This window comes from Poecilia latipinna, unplaced genomic scaffold, assembly GCF_001443285.1.
Source record: "Poecilia latipinna isolate Pla-1442-1.1 unplaced genomic scaffold, P_latipinna-1.0 Scaffold503, whole genome shotgun sequence".
In the NCBI taxonomy this organism is placed as follows: Eukaryota; Metazoa; Chordata; class Actinopteri; order Cyprinodontiformes; family Poeciliidae; genus Poecilia; species Poecilia latipinna.
Genome location: NW_015113119.1, coordinates 379,067 through 399,052, shown reverse-complemented (window position 1 = coordinate 399,052; position 19,986 = coordinate 379,067). Strand labels below are relative to the sequence as shown.

The window sequence follows — 19,986 nt, the reverse complement described above, 5'->3', positions numbered from 1 at the left end:
CTGTTGTGTGTGTGTGTTTTTTGGTGGGGGGGGGGGGGGGGGGGGGGGCGTTTTGAAATATGTTTATTTTTGGAAAATTGTAATAGAAACACTTTCTGTCGCGTCACACGAGTCACATGATCAACAACCATGTTGCCAACGGCGCAAACCACGAAGAAGAAACAAACAGGAAGTAGAGGATCATAGCATGTTTTTTAATGACTTAAAAGGTGAACAGACTTGCTCACGTGTGATTTTAATTGCGTTTTTTACTTAATGGAAACATTAGCACAACATTGGCAACATTTGGCGCACGTGTAATAGAAACGCAGACACTGAGTGAAGTTCAGAATGAACTTTCAGACAACCCACATCAAGCTTTCGACTTTCAGCGGACGTCCTTTCAAAATTCGTTTACTAGTTGGGAAATTTGTCTCATTCTTTAGCTGCAGTTGGAGGGCTGAAACAAAATCAGTCCAGAGGTCAGAAATGGCTCCCTGGGACTTTGGGACACCCCAGCCTAGACTCTCCCACCTGAGTTACGGATCCCAGCAGTTCCTCCAGAGATACCTCTAGCCTTTTGTGAGATGTTGCACATTTTCCACTCGGACAAAATCGCTGAACTGGTCACTGAGCATCTCTCCAAAGTTACAGTCACAGCTCCTCCGGACGTGGCTCGTGTATGCGGCTGAGTGTTCCCACGCTGCGGTGCACTGAGGACACTAGGGCCGCACGGACACCGAGTCCGCCCGAAGCCGTCCGAACCAAGAGGGACGGCGAAGTTCGACAAACTTACGGGACTTGGTAAAGACTTCAGCAGCTCTTCGCTTTTTTATGACAGAAAGAGCTGCGGGATTATTTGCTTCCGTTTGATTTCTAGCTGAGCCGCAGAGACATGAGTGGACTGTCCACAGAGGAGCTGTCCCTCAATGGACCTCTGAAGGTAGGAAGGAGCTCACAAACTCACATTTTTCTAATATTGGTGTTTAACTTACCTACTTTTGCTTATGGCTGTATCTGCCATTCATCTTCAACATTTACTTTAAAAAACGATAAAAAGTGAAATATTTCTACTATTTTCTTGGATTAGTAAGTATTGGGAGAAACAGTAAAATATGTTTTACTCGAATTAATTTAGAAGAACAACGGCTTTGTTCTTCTAAATACCCGTGATATTCAAATTTTGCTAACTTTGCGGGTTAAATGTGTTGCATCGTCGTTTTTAAACACTGGTTGCTCTTAACAGGCCGACCAGCAGGGGGCGACCTTAACAGAATAAACTCTGATACGATTGACCAATACATAGGGATTTTAGTTTTAAATAACTAGATAAGTTAGACTGGCAGACGTTGTTGAAACAAACATTTTGACTGTTTGAAGGTACAATTTGTCATCATTGATTTTGGGACTGGCGAATTGTTTTTTGTTTGTTTGTTTTTGTTATTTTTAAAAGTCGTTTACATTTGTTTAGGAAATTATTGGATTTATTAAATATTTTTTATGTGTTTACATGTATATATAATGGGATGACGGCAAATAACTTTAACTATTAGTTAGACAACGAAAAATGATGAATTTTTATGTCCAAGCAACAAACCGTCCTTACATCTCCCATGACTTTGATTAAACCCTGCTATAAAGCGTAAATCCATTTCTTTCACATGTCCAGGTTTTGAGATGTTTGCTCACAGCGTCGCCTCTGAATTAAATCTGAGTTCTTGTATAACTTTGCGGCTAAAGCAACCAACCTGAATGAAGTCGTAGAAATTAGGAGTTCTGCTGACACCATCCAGAACCACTCTGACACGAAACGTTCTGGTTTTATTTTTGATGCGGGTTTTTTCTCCTGATCTTTATTTATTTATTTAAAAGATATAATTAATTTTCTGATAGATCACACTGATGGATTATATAACATTCCATGTAATATTTATATAAGAATCTGAAAAGTGTGGCATGCATTTGTATTCAGACTCCTCTACAGTTTTTACAGAACCATCTTTTGCTGCGTTTAAACTTTAAAGTAATTTTTGCATGTTGAACATTTTGATGTGACGCAGACAGAGCTGGAACTGTAAGCAGCTTCTCTGGCCCTGTTGAGGAAAACCACCCCACAGCATGATACTGCCACCACCATACCTCACATTGAGCATATGGCGTTCGGAGTGACGTGAGGTGCCAGTTTATCCTGTGTACACACGACTTTACGTGAACCAGAGTGATTTCTTCCCTTTGGTTGCTGAGTTTCCAGGAATTTTACGGACCCATGTTGCAGAATCATACACAGGACGCAAAAAAGAAAGGATTTATTTACAATAAATACTGAATATGGACAGTGATGATAAGTTCTGGTCTCACAGTTCTGCAGCATCTGGGGAAAAGAGAGGCTGTTGGCACCGTTTGGACTGGTGTAGATAGGTCTGAAACGATTACTCAGATTACTCGTGATGAATCGATTATTTAGATCAGCTAATTTAGTTATCAATTCACTGTTAAGTGGAGTACACAGACTCCAAAAGAAACCATTTGATGAAAGAAAAACATACAGACAGCAGTAATAAAGCCAAAACTGAACAAGAAAAGACATACTTTTTGTATTTACGATAAATAAAAGTTGACCTAAAACTCTTCATGCGGCACCTGGTCAGAAGAAAAATCGAATGTTAAGCACCTTTTCAGTTCTTAATAGTAGTTAACATATTAATTTCATTGAATTAAACAGAAATTGTGTAAAGTAAATACATAATTTCTGCCATTTAATGTATTATACCAGAGTTAGCCTGAAGCTACATTTAATCTGCAACTCTAACTACACATTTATAGTGTTTTTGGTGCTTTATGTAACAGTTATTTAGATTTCCTTTAGTGGATTAAATATGAAAAAAAAACAACAACGCAACAATCAAGTGATTTTGAATGTGACTCATACGGGTGTCTCCCAATAAATTGTCACTTTGAGTTTTTTTCCTTCCTTCTATGTTTTTTTGCTTACTGACTGTCCTCAGAGGGAGCTGTAGGAGGTTGAAACAGAAGTGGGTGGAATACCACAGAGGATCTGCAACTAGTCACCATGAATTTTAATGCTTTGTTTTAATTTGACACATGCCCTCAGCTTTCTCCTGCTGTTTGGTTACAGAAACAGGACCAGAGCTAGGGGTTGGAAAAACAGCGAAGGCGAAGTGGACGATTTCCCGTGGCGTAAAGGTTGATAGAAAGTTCATATTTCTGTTTTCAATGTGGTGTAACAGGCACCATTTGCAAACGAGTGAATGAATGAATTTTTGGACCGAAGCCACACAGCAGTCATTTCAAAACATCTTAAACATTCACTACCAATCTAAAGGTGTGGCGAAAACATGAAGCCTGTTATTTTTTTTTTCTAGCTGCTGGATTGTAACCAGATTTTAAGCATCCACACATCTGTTGTCCATATCTGCTAACTCAGGCTCAAAATTCAGGACAAATAGAGAAGGAAAACTATACAATAAAACACGTTTTATAACAAGTTTATCTGTCAGAAGAGCGTATTTTCACATCTTGTTAGAATAAAAATGTTCTCTTTTCAACAAGACGCCGGTCCTGAATTTTTTTTTACTCCAAAATATGGCAGTGAAAGGCTTCCATAAGAAATAAAGTAGAGGTTGATTGACAACGCTAAGATCCTCCCCCTGGCTCTGATTGGTTGTGTTTTAGTCAGGAGCGCTGTATTTCTTCAGATGGCAATGATAGAATATGGAAAAGATTTATATTTTCACAGATTATCTGACTCATACAGTCAGGACAGTGACTTTTTTTTTAAGTTATATACTGCCTCTTTAAATGAGGAAGGAGTATGTTTTGAGAAAGCAGTCATTCTGGTTGTTTACCGTCAGCCGAGTTAGTTAGAGTTAAGTTATTAGCCTAATTCTATTTTTGACCCATATAGGAGCTGTGGTAGATTCAAGACATAAATCTTTACCAAAAAAAAAAAAAAAAGCAAGAATAAAGATAATGTGATTTTACAAAGTAAATGCTTTTTCATAAGACCTTCTTCAGTGTAACAACATTACCTCTAATTCATCATGGTGGCAGGCTTTAAATGACCCCTGGAGTCAGAGCGTGATCTCCTGGGAGATTCTGCTCTATTCTGGAGAGATAGAAGTGATATAATGTTAGTTTGATGGACGGACGGAGGGAGGAGAGAGGGAGATGGACCAGGGCCAATGATCTGCAAGCACAGGAACTAAAGAAGAGGCAGAGAAAAGATTTCATTGAGAGCACTTTCTCTACCCAGGCTGAAAAAATGGGAGCATGCCACAGAGGATGAGAGGATGAAGAGCAGCCAGGTGTTTTAGCCCATTTAGGCTATTAGTTTTGTTCATTAGATGCTCCCGGTTCAGGCCGCCGGCGGGGGGGGTTTGGGTACATTATTATTATTAAAACATTTTGTCCCCCCACCACCACCCCAAAAATGAGAGTCACATCCAAGACCCGGCACTAACGCAGGCTGAGGAGAAGCTGGACGCGTTTCCACTCCTTAATGTTCCCAAACGGAGCGGAGCAGAGAGCGGTACTGGCTCGCGGCCGATGCCCGGAGGAGAGCTGCTGCTGCGGCGGCGGCGGCGGCGGACCAGAGGGAAGGCGACACCCGAGAGTCGCTGTTCATTACCGGGGATCTAGGCGAACCTCGCCGAGGCTGAGGCTGAGGGCATGGGCTGCGCTCCCAGCATCCACGTCTCTCAGAGCGGGGTGATCTACTGCCGGGACTCGGACGAATCCAACTCCCCCCACCAGACCACCACCATCTCCCAGGGCACGGCGGCCGCCACGCTGCACGGGCTCTTCATCAAGACGGACGCGGCCGAGACCATCCCCTCCGTCATCACCTACCAGAGCCGCCACTCGCGCAACAACTCGCACCGGGGGCGAAGGGAGAACAGCGGGGGGCACGTCCGCATCGAGGCCGAGACCCAGACCAGCCACGCCAGCGTTAAGGTACCGGTACCGGTATACCGAACGGATCCGCGGTCTTTTTTTTTTTTTTTTTTTCCTTTTTTTTGTACCGTAGACAACGCAGTCGCCGCCTCCGTGTTGTGGGTGATAATAGAGACTCGGTGGAGGCCTTTGTGTTTTCGTTTTGGCTTCTCCTCCACAGGAGGGCCCGATGCTGCGGGTGTTCTCCTGAATCTGACGGGTTCATTCAGGCTCCCGCTCATTCATTGTCTCTGTCGGTCTGCATCCACACAGTCAGCAGGGAGAGCTGCTGTGTAATGATGATGCTGAAGTTTTGTGACAGTGGCTGCTTTGCTAAAAGGTCTGAGACATCCATTCTGTCACGTCGCTCCAGCAGGTGGTTCATGCACAAACACCTATAGCCCTGATTTAAGTTCTGATGACAGTTTAACCCATAATTTGGTTTATTTTACCCAAACAGCCATTAAAAATTGTATGGAGCCACAATAAAGTTGAAACCATGTGGAAATGGCCCTTTGTACAGAGCCGGATTTATAAAATGTTGGTCTGTGGGCTGCTTTTGGTGCCCTACCTCCCATGAATGGCAGTTACAATGGGTTGTTAAATAACAGTTGTGTGCTTGAATTTGTTATATAATTCACATCAGGGGTGGGTGATATGGGCTTAAAATTTTATCATGATATTTTATAGTTCTATTGTGATAATAAAAGTGACAATATTACTTTTTTAAGGTAACATTAGTAGGCGACTTGTGGAGCAATCAAAGCTCCACAAACAAATACTGCTCTTGATAAAAAATTATAATGTGTTTCTTCTGGACTTCAGTCACATTAAGAAGTGTATGATTTGTATCACTAAGCTGCTCACAGTAACCAAATTTATTCATATTTTCAAATGTATTGATATGTTTTGATCCTCACATTGAAAGAACCATGGAAGAAAATAATTAAAATTAGCAATCATTTTCAGTTATTCTTTATATACATACATGTATTAGTGTCTGAACAACAGACTGAGCAAGTGGAGGAAATCTTTGTTTGTTTGTTTTTTTCTTTTCTACATCATTATTTGACCCTGAGTTAAACTGCTGTTTGACAAATTTACAAATTCTCTGTTTGGTCTCATTCTACTTTTCTTGTAACTAGCAAGCGGAAAAATACCTATTAACAGAAATTACAAAATATTAATCAGAGTTGGTTCGATAAATTTTAGGGGATAAAAGTTGCGGCTTACAGATTTTCAAAGTAAAATGAAGTCAGCTTGTTGTGGGCATGAGGGGCGACCTGAAATCTAGAGTCCCACTCGACTTGCACCACTTAGGCCTTAATGCTAAAGTCTAACCCGAGCTTCATGAATTGAGTCATTTAATGCTCGTCTCAGCTCTCCATTGTATCATTCAGCTGATATCAGACTGTAAGTGCTCCTATTCTGGCAGTCACTTTGCATCTAATTGCTGCAAGTTATTTCCTTTTGTCACTCTGCTAAATGTTTGAGTACAGACGTTTTAAGCCCTGCAGACTTCCTTTTTAATGTGACTGAAGTTAACCCACTGCACTCTTTGTTTGCGTTGTACTTCTATCATTCTGTGTTTTCCTTTTACAGCTCACGTGTGTGAACATGTTGCTTTTTATGTAGAAATCTTTGTTTAAAGACGAATGTCTTGTGCTCAAACTGTTAAATGTGGAGACGTGAACTCAGTCTGAAAAGAAAAGTTCTTTGGGAAAAATTACGGAAGTGGCCCAGTAAGGTGCATTTTGATCAGTTAAAATCTGACATTCCTGCATTTGACCTGATTTTTCTGAAAGCGAATTCATGTGGATTCTCTAGTGGAAAATAGCTTCTTTTTTTTTCTTTTTTTTTTTTAGATTTTATGACATTTAAACAACAAAGTTTATGTGGATTTTATGTGATAGTAGCTGACTGTAATTTTAAAATTGTGGCATACATTAATACCCAAACTCCCTGAGCCAATCCTTTACAGCATTACAGAGCAGCTCTGCCCAGTGACTGCCCCACTCAGCTTCTTCAGACTAGCCAGCAGCAATTAGCAAACACCTGGTGGAAGTGTGCAATAGCTGAGCTCATTATAGAGGCTACTTCTCAGAGAAATGATGGTAAAACCGTCGTTAAATGTTTTCAGGTAAAAAGACTTATTCATGTGGAACTTTAATTGCATTTCTTATTTAATGGGAACGCTGCAATTGCGAAATTGTTTTTTGTTTTTGTCGATATCAGCGATATATTGATATCGCACACATTGATATTGCACACATTTGTAACAGAAAGAGCTATGTTTGCCCACCGGGAAGCAGGAAGTCCAGGATTACTAATGAATAAATGCTTCCAATATGTTGGAAGTAAGAAAACTACAAAACATCTTTCAGCTGAATTTATTTTACATAAATCGTTATAAAGAAAAAAAACAAAGACAATTATTTCCTTCTCTAAATTAAATATACAGACAATAAAGGTTTGCACAATCTCAATATTAGATTATTTTACTTCAATTTTGAGAGGGTGCCAATAAATAAAGAGGCAGATGTTTAACACTTATTTGGTTCTGTTTTTATATTCAAAGCCCTGCCTTTATATTTAAAGGAAGCTTTTATAATCCATTAGGTTAAGTTAAATTTACTTAAAGGCTACTGTTATATAAAGGTTATCTAACCAGAAAAAAACCAACTAACACAAAGTAACATGATAATGTCTGTATGCTGGTGTAAAAAGGCCTAAAATCCAACTGAGACTCGGCCGGTTTCCTTATCACATCCTGTGATAAAATTATATGGTCTGTGTGCTTCACAGTGATCCCTCTCATGAGGAGGCATGTGAACATCTTGATATTTATGATCAAACCCTAGAGGATATTGTTGTGTTTTGTTAAGAAGCAACGCAGCAGATGATCGAGTCATCAGACTCCCAGAGCACGTTAACCCATTCTGACCCAGCTGAGACCGGGAACGTCTTCCAGGAAGAAACCATTCCAGCTACGCTTCAGCTAAAGGCAATAAAAAAAAAAAAGACAATAAAAGTTAAATAATATAATAGTGATAATAAAACCCAGTTGCTATAAGTATTTTTGACGTCCCTGGTCAGCACCTGGTTGAACCATCTGCAGTTTTTGGGAACATTACAAAATGCCGAGTGGCTGGCTGATGTGAAAAATACCCAGCATGACATCCATCATATCTACTGCAGCTTTAATGTTTAAGGAATTAAAGTATCTCATCCACTTACCACAAAAAAAAAAAAAAAAAAATTTAAGAGGGAATTTTTAAAACTGTTAAAGAAGGAAATACACAGTATACTGCAGTCAAGCTCAAATGTATTCATGCCCCCGGCAGATGTAGGCAGAGTTAAAATGATTAATCGGATTAATGTTAATCATTTTAACCCTGATTAACACGCACGCGAGTCAGAGGGTCTTTTCGAAACCCCGTGGCGCAATGAAAGTGAGGGCCGGCGCGCGCCGGCTGAGGTGGGATCCCGGGCCCCTCCGAGGTCCGGGCGCACCACCGGCCCATCAGGGAGGTGGAGCATGAGCGTGTGTGATAGGACCCGAAAGATGGTGAACTATGGTGAAATAATAATCAGATTATTTTAATAATCTGATTCTTCTATCAGGTTATTAAAATATTTGTCGACTAATTTAGCAACAATCTTTATCTACACAGACTCAAAAGGCCATTTTGCTGCATAACATCAAAGTCAGAGCAGTAATTGAGCCAATACTGTTGAAAACATATAAATTTAGCATTTATGATAATAAAAAAATCATTATGTTCGACCCAAAACGTGGTATATTTTTAATTTTGTCAAGTTCAGATTCATTGGAAAAAAATCTCCCATTAAGCACCTTTTGTTAACTAATCACTCATATGTTAAAAAGGGATTGCTTTATTTGATTTTTAATGCATTTCTAATATTGTATAAAATAAGCTTAAATGAAAAATCTGTAAAATGTGCCAGTTCTTTAGCCGATTAATAGCTTAATTGCCAGAAAAATTGATTACTACTTAACTACTTAAGTAGTCAATTAGTTGTGGGCTTGATTTTTCTATCAGAAACAAACTGTAGGTTACGTAAACTTTTGATCAGGGTCATTTGGGTAGTTTCAGCCATTATTATGGTTTAAAAAGAGAAAACACAAAAATGTGTCATTATTTGGTTTCAGCCATACACTACCTATGGGTTGTCATTTATATTTAGTGACAAAATTTGACAGTAATGTGAAATCTCTGCCAAGGTATCTGCATCTGTATTTGCTGACCTCCTTTTCAAGCTGGCTTCTGCCTGCTATGCTCTCCCTCCTTTAGCTCTGAATGTCTGGATTCAGTCAGATCACACTGACCTGTTGTTCATAACTAAACGTTACAGATCAAAACTTTCATTCTTCTGATAAAGATACACTGTGCTTGTTGTCCATAAATAGACATTTTACAGCAGCGATTGCAGAACACTGAGGGCATTGTGTTGCGGCTAGCTCTTCTCCGGACACTTTCATTCAGGCTATTCTAAGCCGCTGCCTACGGCATGTACTTCACCGTGACTTGGATGACTAGAGTTGTCTCTCAGACACTCGAGGAAGAGCCACTTCCTACAATGTCCGCCGAGTCCAACGACGCCCACAGAGGTCGCCGTGAAGTAAAGCTCCTCCAGCAGAATCTCATGGAGGAGCTGGGATGATACAATTTTGGTGGCAAATTCTGTTTGTTCATTCGATCAAACAAAAGAGTGATCCACCGATCTTCATGTACTGACAGCCTGTTTGACTGCACCGTGATGCTACTCAAAATGTTTCTTCAAATATGATATAGTATTTTTGAAGTTTGATATGTTGGAAGATTATTATTAGACCTCCAGAGCGGTACTAAAGGATTCTCTGCAGTGGTTATACATTGATTTCATACTATAAAGCCTCATAGTAAAAATAAATAAAAAATACAATCAGCTACTAAGCCTATTCTGTTATAGATTGGCAGTGGATCCATCGTCCACCAGGGTGCTTTCGCGCTCCATCATGATTGCATTAAACTGCAGTATGAGAGAAATACTACAGTAAATCACTATTATTATTATTATTCTGTCTTCCCTCTTTTCAACGGTGTAACTGTATCACTTTGTCGCCAGCACTTTGATAATGTCATCTTCAGCTGACAAACTCAAACTAATGCCTTTCTTTCCAGTTACAAAACGCGCATCGCTCTCCTCCCTCCGTTCATTACGGTTTTGTCTCTGAGTGGTTTTATTTCACTCCTCATGATGCAAGAGGACAGTAACAACATATATGTTTACTAAGTAAAATGGCAAAAGTAGTGACGCACAGTGATTTGGATGAGTAACTTTAATCTGGTTACTGGATTGGAAATAGGAAAACGTCAGATATTGAAAACGGGTTAATAAGACCCTCCTTCTGGCTCCTGATTGGTTGTGTCTGAGCAGAGGTGGTGAATTTCTGCAGATAGCATTAGGAGAACTGAGAGGAGGCAGAACAGTTTGATGTTTTTAGAGATCATCTGTCAGGACTTGATGGCAGGCGGACTTGTACAATGATAAAATAGGGAAAAGACGGTTTGGAAAGTAATAATTATTGTCTTGGTTTCACACTTTATGCCAGTGAGATTGCTAGTCTTTTGCTTAGTCTTCTTGTGGCAGATGCAATTTAAATACCAAAGACGCTAAAGGTTGCAGTGAGTGTTTGGGCTGTGAGGAAAAAGAGATTTATCATGGTAGCATAATTTTCTCATATAATCCTGTAATATCTGCTTCTCTTTGCTGGTGTCTCTCTCCAGCGGTCTTTGGGCGAGAAGCATTTAAAGGCTTTTAATACATTTATAGATCAAGAGTTTTTTTATTGTCCAATCAGTGTGTGTGTGTGTGTGTGTGTGTGTGTGTGTGTAGTGTGTTGGTTTGTCAGCTGTTCCTTTGCTCTCGCCCAGTTTCATCACCAAGAGACGATCAATGATGCCATTTATTATTAAAACCATCTGCCTCACCCTGCAGGATCTTGATCATCCGCCATGGTGTTGATCACGCTCTTGTACATGTGTGTGTGCGCGCGCACATATGTGTTTGTGTATTTTTGCATGCACAAGTGATCTGTTTACCCCTCTGGTGAGTACGGCAGGGGTGTGAACAGTCACATGTAGGAGAGCTGATGCTGGTTTAGAGACAACACCATGGGGGCTTTGTGGAGAGTCGCTGACTTACAATGCACAGATCAGAGCGTTACTGGCAACTTCTCACCATCATAAATGTGCAAAAGTTCAAGATCAGTAGGGCTGTAGCAGCAATACATTCAGCTCACTTGATGAAAATGTCAGAAAAAGACAATTTTGTAAGTGAGGTGTTTCCATTAAATAAGAAACGCAATAAAAATCACATGTGAAGGAGTTTGTTCACACGATGTGCTGTTAAAAAAACATCCTCCTACCACTTCCTGTCTTCTTCTTCCTGTCTTCTTCTTTGTCATTTCCACCAGTAGCAACATCCGATTGTTGGTCACATTTGATGTGGAAAAAACGTTTTCTTTGCAGTTTTGCAAAATACACCAATTTCAGTGCGACTGAATAAACCCACCTGATCTGAGCACCAAACATTTTGTCGAAAAACGTTAAGTATTTTTTCATTTTTCTTTTTTTTTCAAAAATTGACATGTTTCCATTAAGTGGACTTATTTTCGTAATTCCAGTTTGCGTAATTATGTGGTCAATGGAAACACAGCTATAGTGCAAAAATGTACACTCTCCATTTTTTGTTTTCATGAATAGCGTAAAAGTTTTACTGGTCACAATCCGATTTTCAAGAATCTATAGTCAGTAGCTGCTTTTCCATTACAAATGTACACCAACAACACAATTTCCTAATTGCAGTGTTTCCATTAAATAAGAAATGCAATTAAAATCACACGTACACGAGCTTATTCACGTGATAAGTCATGGCGGCGATGACAACTTGAATGGACAAGTTGTTAAATGGACCAAATTTCCAGCAACCTGTCATGAGAGGTTTATTGAAGAAAACCCAAGATGTTTAAGCATTGTAATACAGTTTAAAAGTACTAACCAAATGTATGTGAACTCCAGAATTTGAATGGAGGAAAAACAAAAATCTTAATAAAAAATATCTTCTGGCATTTAGCAAATAGCAATAATTTTGGTAATTCTGCTTAACCCAAACAGGAAAAGTTTGTCCTAATTTAGTCAGACAGTGAAAAAAATGGTTATGCATATTTTTAGGAGTATATGTATGTAGTAGAATATGTAGTACTAATATATGTAGTTTCAAATGTAGATTCAGATCTGCGGCTCATAATAAAACAAGCTTACATAAAGCATTGTGATCACTGATATGTTTTTAATACTGCTCTATTTACGGTTATGAAGTGTAGACTACTATACAGTAATATGCATGACATTATCTGCTGTTTTTGTTGTTTTAAATTAATTTTTTTTCTTTTCTTTAAAAAAAATACCATATTGACTTGATCAGAATGTTTTTGGGGGTTTTTAGCGTGGAGAAAAGAAAAAAAGAGTTTTTGGGAACTTTTGGCTGATATGTCTCCACACACAGTGATGCAGTGTTTGGTTGTAATTAGGCCTGTCACAGTTGTTACATAATCGCCGGCCGCAATTATTGGCGCTGACCGCAATCATTTCATATAATGATCATAATCATGTATAGTTACATGTATGTAACAGCTGGATGAAACTAACATGTCACTGTTCTGTCACAATTTCCACATTATTTCCCCCTGACTCAGGCTTTTCTCTGGCCCTTTGAATGACATCATGCTGCTGCGCCCATTCGTTTTTTTGTTTTCTCCTGCTCTGGTTCGATGGCACCTGATTGGAGAGTTGGAGCCTTTGTCTGTCCATCACTGTTGTTTAACCCCCCCAGATCATTTTGATTAGCATCAATTAGCGACCGCCACGGGCTTAATGAGAAACACGTGGAGGACGTGCATATCGTGAACCAAAGGGTGTCAAGATTTCCCAAACCTGTTTCGTTTCTCCAGAGTAAATGCAAACCATCTTGAGCTTTGAGCAGTGTATTCCTGGTCCTGTCCAAGCCCGGTGCAACAGCTTCATTCAAACCAATCTGGAACCGGCAGTGCTCTGTTCCCAGAGGAAAAGATTATTGAGTGCATTGACCTATTTGGACTTGATGATGATACCCCATCAGATACTATTAAGCAAAGCTCAGATCCTCAGGTCTTTGTATGTAGGAAAGTATTGAGTTGTGGTTTATATGCACATCCATACACACATTGTGAGTATTGATTTACTATTAGCTTTTTGCTAAAGATGAAAACCTTTGTGCAACAGTTTGTTTATGCTTTAAAAAATTATTATTAATTTTTCATCAAATTTTTTTTGTAGAGGCAGTGTCATAATCACTGGCCACTAGCTAATCAAAAACGTTACACCAACATATTAACAGTTCCGAACAAAATGGTGGAAAACTACCTTAAACCAGAAATAAATACAATTGCTTGTTGATTAACTAACTGTGTTTTGTGTCAAATGATCCATGGATTATGTATTGGCGTTGTGGAAAAGACATGCAGTGACTGTAGGGCTGTTGTAAGCCAGGGATGCACTGATCTACTTTGTTCCACTTCGGATACAAATATCTGAGGTTTAAAATCGGCCGATACCGATCGGATACAGAAAGACAGGCTGAATTGATTTGTAATGCTTCTTTTTTTTTTTTGTTTTACCACACATAAATGTCCTGAATTAAAATTTAGCTGATAAATGCACCAATACAGCACACTTAAATACACCATGAGCTTCTCAAGCTTGGTACCTTTAAAAAATATATTTTTTGTAAAATACAGGTAAGGCTGGGACTTTAACGTATTAATTAACCACATAGATTTTAATGCTTTTAATTAAGGAATTTATTTGCCTTTTTGTTTGTTTGTTTTGTTTTACATACAAAACTCCAAATATGGAACCTTTGTCTTTCAGTTTCTGGTACGCCCGTAAATCTGACGCACAAGCGACATCCACAAAAAAAAAAAAAAATGTGATGGATGAAAAAGCTGCTTCACTTGGTCCACTGAGGATTTTTTAAAATATCTTTAACTGGTTTTGTTTCATCATTAATTTCTGGAGAAGTTCTTGTTATGTTTCCATGAAATTTAATTTAATTCTTTTCATACTCCACTTAGTACAATGCAACTAAACAAAAGGACTTCATTCCTGGTCATTCCTCGTAGCACGATCGTAACTCTTGAAGAAAGCTGTTTCCTCACATGACAAAGGAAAGCTATGTCAGAGCATCAGATGATAAGTGAGAGCATGTCGCTGGTTTCGTGGAATTGCTGCAGATAAGACTGAAATGTGTAGCTGTGTACAGACCGAGGCCAACCTCAAGTCTATCCAGACTATTGAAGGACATGTGATCTGCAGATAAGATGAAGCCTCATTGCAAGGACTATGATCCAAATTACACCAAATCCTGTCTGAACAATAAAGAACTCTTCTGCTAAAAGTCCGGCCAGTGACAAGACGGACCCCCGTCTGTGGTCTCCTGTTACTAAGAGAAAATGACTTAATATTTACCAATTAAAGACATGACTAATCTTCTCTTTGTGTATGGAACCTTAGTTATAAAACTTATTTTTTTTGCAACTTCACATGCTTTTTTTCCAGTTTCAGTTTTGTTTTTCAAATTGAAGATTTTTTTTTAGCTTCACATTTTTTTCAGTTTCAAACTTTTTTTGATTTTCAAAATAATTTTGTTGTTTCAGATCCTTTTCTTAAATAAAGGATATTATACTACTCATTTATAGTTGAAGCGAGATTAACTTATATGACACATATAAAATGAATTTTGATGGCACTTCCCTTCATGCTGCGTCCAAATCGATAACATTTCAGGCTTCAGATTGTTTAGATTTGAGCTACAAATTTCAACGGCCGAATCTTCCTTTAGTAGCTGAGGTTTTACAGCAGCGTCTTCATTTCATTCACGACCTGAAGACACAAACCCGATGTGAAGACGTGTAGGTGAGGATGCGTCTGGATGTAATTTGATGTTTTCAGGGTCTGTTTCCATGGCAGTGATGATGTCCAGTTTGCAAAAATTTGTTTTTTTAGAGGGCACTTAAAGAAATGCTTATTTAATGTTGTTGATTTAAATGCCAGGAAAATGAACTAAAATAGAGCTAAACATCGACAAAACCAAAAGCAATTCTTCTTCATCATTTTTGTGTTTCTGCCTAATGATTTGTATCACTATAAAAAATCAATTTGAGGTTGTAGACCTTATGTTTTGGACGCATTTTAAGAGTAATTAAGAAGAGTTTCCCCCCCCCGCTTCTTTAACCTAATATTTTTTTTCAGCATGTCTTCTGTAACCTTTTTCAGACTTCTAAAATTAAATTAACCTTTTGTCTTATTGCTCTGCTTTTTCCTTAAAACATCCTGTTTCCTCACTCTTGTCCCACTGTCTGAATCCTTACAAAGTGTAAACATTCAGTCTTCTTAAGTCTCCTGCATCACATCAATGTTGTCACTACATCTACTTTTGCACCTGCACCAGATTTCAGTAAAATTCTCTCCAACTAAATGACAACGACTTCCCTCTGCATTTCCGACACAGAGTTACGTTTACCGAGCGTTTTCTCTCCGATTTGTTCTCATGATTTGCTTACAGAACTGTTCTGGCTTCTGCTTACCCTCCTTCCTGTTCTGTGTCACATCTGGCAATGTCGTCCTTAAAGAAAACACAATTACTTACTCAAGTTCCCGTGAAGCCAACCCCCAACCACACTGATATATTTGGAGTTTGTGCTTGTCCACGTTTGACGCATTCAGCAGTGGTTCAGTCCTCTCCGCCTCTATGCACTGCCTGTCATTTTTACTCGCTCTTGATCCTGTAGCACATGAGCTCGTTGTTGGTGATTGATTCCCATGGTAGACCTCAGATCTTTTCAGACTTCACCCGTGTTGCCGATGGTGACTCTGGCTCAATACAATGCGAAGGGAGCTGATAAAAACGAAGCACAACTAGTAGCAACGGCATTTTGTGGAACAACTAATGTAGAGAAGTCTGTTTGGATGTGTAGTCAGAGTGGTGGGATTGTGATGTGATGCATTTCAGTGAAACAGACTTCTTTCATAATTTCACAATTCTAATTTGTAGCCATTGTTTACGTCTGGATGTACTGTGTCAGACTTCTTCTGGCACAGAATTATCATGCATGTCTCACATCAATGACATAAAAGTTGTGCAAAATGCGTCATGAACGTTCTGACAGCAAGCACTTTAAAAATACTCTGATATTTAGTGTGCAGCAGTGGCATAGGGGTAAAGTGTGTGAGCCATATATGGATGCCTCTGTCCTCTATGCTGCTGCCACAGGTTCGATTCCCGGCCCAGTGACTTTTGCTGAATGTCTTCCCCCTCTCTCGTAACCCACTTTCCTGTCTGACAACTCTCAGAGGCAGAAGCAACCTTTGAAAAGAAAATAAATATCAATTGGATATGTATCCAACTTAGTACCACAAATCAAACTTTTTTGAGGATGAAAAGATCAAAATTGGACCATTAGGTCTGCCGTGAAAAAGTGGGATATAAGTTGCATTTCCCTCCTATGTGAACATAGCATAAGACATTGAGGATTAAGTAGTTCTTAATCCAAAAGAGAGTCCTACATCGGTTGTACCTTGTGGCAAGGTCACATATAGCACTGATCACAAATGTCGTCAAACTAATAAATTTAGAACAGGGCAAAGCGGCTATTTTAATTTAACAAGAGTGGTAAGCCTGTGTAGTAAAGGAGCAGTACAAGTAAAACAAACCAATGAAAGTATGCCCAGATAACATAGCCAGTAAAAACACTTACCTTTCAACCAATGATGCTTTCTGTCCACTCAGCGTGAGTCCTCTGCATTTCAACTGTTGTTAAAGTTGCACCACGCTGTGCTTCTGTATCGAAGAGTACTGCAACAGATCCCCCAGGACGTTCTTATCTTCCAACATCACACACTCTTCAGATGTCGCCATTTAGTTTGCACTTTGTTCAAACATTCAGTCAACAGTGGTGTCATTTGCAATCAATGCCATTATAGATCAGGAGATGTGGTCAAGCATGGCAAAGTTGTTTACTAGAGTATGTACAATATTTGAGGACTTTATTTCTACATCAGCAATATTCCTTTCCAGTTTTGCTATCTGAGGCAGTGATGACTACTCAAACTAAGACTCTTGAGATTCTCAAAGTGTTGGTCGTTTGATGATGCTGTTAGAAATTTGTAGTGGGTACTTGAGATTTCATGTGGGCAAAAACACATCCCTTTTAGGCCTAATTACTTATGACGGATAGAGGCGTCATGGTGGGCGGTTGAGTCACCGCCTCCTACCTTCCTTACACCATTTGTGCACAAAGCCAAACTCCACCACCTTACACCCTGACCTTCCTTATCCCTAAAAAGTATTTGCTTCGCCCCAGAGACAGAATGTGTCTCCCTGGGCCTTTGTGGTGTATGAGCGCATCTTCTGTCTAAGACCCCTGCTTAAGAGACAGCCAGCTCACAAACAAGTGGATTTACAGAAGCTAATACCAAAACATGACACACAGAGCTCCTGCTGTGTCAGCTGCAGTTCTTCATGACATAATGCACCTCTTATTCCCTCTGAGCGTGACACTAACCGTGTCTGTGCACGCATATGCTAGGAAAGATGCACATGCAGCTGAGTTGCCATTCACACCTGAGTGACGCATGTGGTTTTTAGAAGAAGTGCGTGAAGACAAGACACACACACGCACACACACGTACCTGCAAGCACGGTGTGTGAGATGATCCCGCAGTGGGATTAAGCCGGTAAACCTGGCGGGTTCAGTCTGTGGCTAGGCAGCTAATACCCTCTAAAAGAGGTTTGCAGCAAACGGCTGCCGACCACTCTAGCTCCGTGAAAAATACCCATGACTGCAGCCTGGACCAGTTTAACCTCAAAAGCTGCAGCTACAGATTCAGATGGAATATTAGGACGGGAGAGTTTAACTCGGCACGTCTCCTTTCTGACAGCATTTGTTGCTGCGTGGACTTAAAACCAAAAGCAAGCAGAGAAGCACATTAGAAGCGGTAACAGACGGATTGAGCAAGACAAAAGCAATATGCCAGTATGCTTCTTGACATCAATGGTAAAATGGTGAGAGATGCTCACACTGTTTTGAGTTGTCTGTGTTTGTTCTCTGTTGATAATCGTTTCTGTTTCTTCTGCAGGTTTCTGCCACAGAAGAATGTGTGGGACCTATGAGGCTGACTAAGGAGCCGATACAGGTAAGAGCGTGTAGCAACATCTGCAAACACTAACTTTTATATAGTTTGGATCCATGTTTGAGGGCCACAGATTCAAGGCTCAGTCAAAAAAAAAAAAAAGTAGACCACAATCAATTTCATCTGCGCATTACAAATGATTTGGTTTATGACTCTTTAAATATGTGTGTGTGTGTGTGTGTGTGTGTGTGTGTGTGTGCGCGTGTGTGTGTGTGTTACTGTCTTTGAGTAATTTAATATGGAGGCCTTGCAAGATTATTTCTACGTCTTGAACATGTTTGTGTTTTGTCACGTGAAAGAAAAATTAAAAATATGTTGTTTAATTATTGATTTGGTATGTCTTCATAATTTCTGAGTTTATTTTTATATATAGGTGATTTTTTAAATGTTTTTTTTCTTTTACACAAAAGGTCAAATTCAGTTAGATAGAATGGAAAGCATCTGTGAATCTTTGTTTTCAAGTCTTGCCTCAGAATCTATATTATTTAGCCTGTACTTTGTTTTTTTGTATTTAAAATATCTTCTAGCTCCAGTGTAAAGTGTTTTTTACTAAATTTAAGTATATTGATCTGTGAGAGTGAACTTGTATTATTATGCCATTTTCAATATTGTTTATTGTTTATCACAATGGTTTCCGGGACAGTTTATAATCCAGCAAAATTTGTTAAGGTGGCAGGTTTACACTGTACACAGTGTAGTTTCCTCTTCGGTTCAGTGTCGGTACAGAGACTGCCCATTTCCAATTGTGCACTAAGTTGGGTTTAGGTAAGGTCCTTCTGCTAATGTAATATGGGAGAAAAAAACTAGGTAATAAAATTATGCAAAAGCCTTTAAACACTTGACTCTTAATTCAGCCGTAAATAGAAACTAAGTTCAACGCAGAGAGGAAAACAACCAAATCAAATCACAGTTTGTTGGGATAACTGATGGTGGCTTTACGGCCTTAAAGGGGCAGCATTATGCGTTTTCCATAGTATCATTTTATAGTACAATGAAGTAACTTCAGTTATATATGTCAAATATGACTTAAAAGAGTTTTGACTTTAATATTTAATGTATTGAAATTGGGCCTCTGTCTCTTTAAAACCTCCTGCTCCTTCTGAAACTCTACCTCCAGGAAGGCATCACAACATGGCTCCTCTATTAACTCTTTAGCAAAGTTTTTACCAGCATTTCTCTGAGAAGTAGCTCCTATAATGAGATCAGGCCATGTGCCGTTCCACTAGATGTTTGCTAGCTGAAGCTGGCTAGTCTGAAGGAGCTGTGTGGGAAGGTTCTGCTCTGTCAGGCAGAAGCCCAGAAGCTTTGAAACTGCGGATCGAGGTCCAACCAGACGTTTTGTACAGCTGAATAGTTGACATGGTAGATGAAAAAATTTCTCAAACATGCATGAAAGAATCAAAGCAACATTCCAGACATGCTCTGATCATGGTATAACATCAAAACATGATGTAAAGCTAAAAAAAATTTACATAACATAATCTAACTGGGAAAACGCATGGGGAAAAAATTCAGCTGAAGCAAGATAAAGATAAACATGTTTTGTTCCTGAGTTTGTCCTTAAAAAATATATTATTTTATTAGTCGCACCAATAAAATCTGGATTTAGTTCTTGCACATAAAAATAAAATAACACCAAATTTGTGATCCGTCCCTCGTGACCATCTGTTTTTTTTTTTTTTTTTTTTTTTTTGGAAAAAATTCCTTGGGTGCCCCCCTTTTTTCGGGGGGGGTTGGGCCCTTTTGGGGGGCGTTTTCC

General features: G+C 39.2%; 1 protein-coding gene across 4 annotated transcripts in view; it reads left to right on the top strand.

Annotated features, from left to right (window-relative positions):
• The first annotated feature begins 214 nt into the window (after positions 1–214).
• pde8b (phosphodiesterase 8B) overlaps positions 215–19,986 on the top strand; it is a 50,248-nt gene continuing 30,476 nt past the window's right edge. The window contains exons 1-3 of one of the 4 annotated variants that reach the window (XM_015040278.1): positions 215–783; positions 860–922; positions 18,174–18,230. In XM_015040278.1, coding sequence (XP_014895764.1) covers positions 875–922; positions 18,174–18,230 — 105 coding nt within the window. In that variant the 5' untranslated portion in view covers positions 215–783; positions 860–874. Of the gene's footprint in view, positions 923–4,189; positions 4,954–17,803; positions 18,100–18,173; positions 18,231–19,986 lie in introns of those variants that run through there. The other 3 variants (XM_015040277.1, XM_015040276.1, XM_015040279.1) reach the window with 3 other exon arrangements.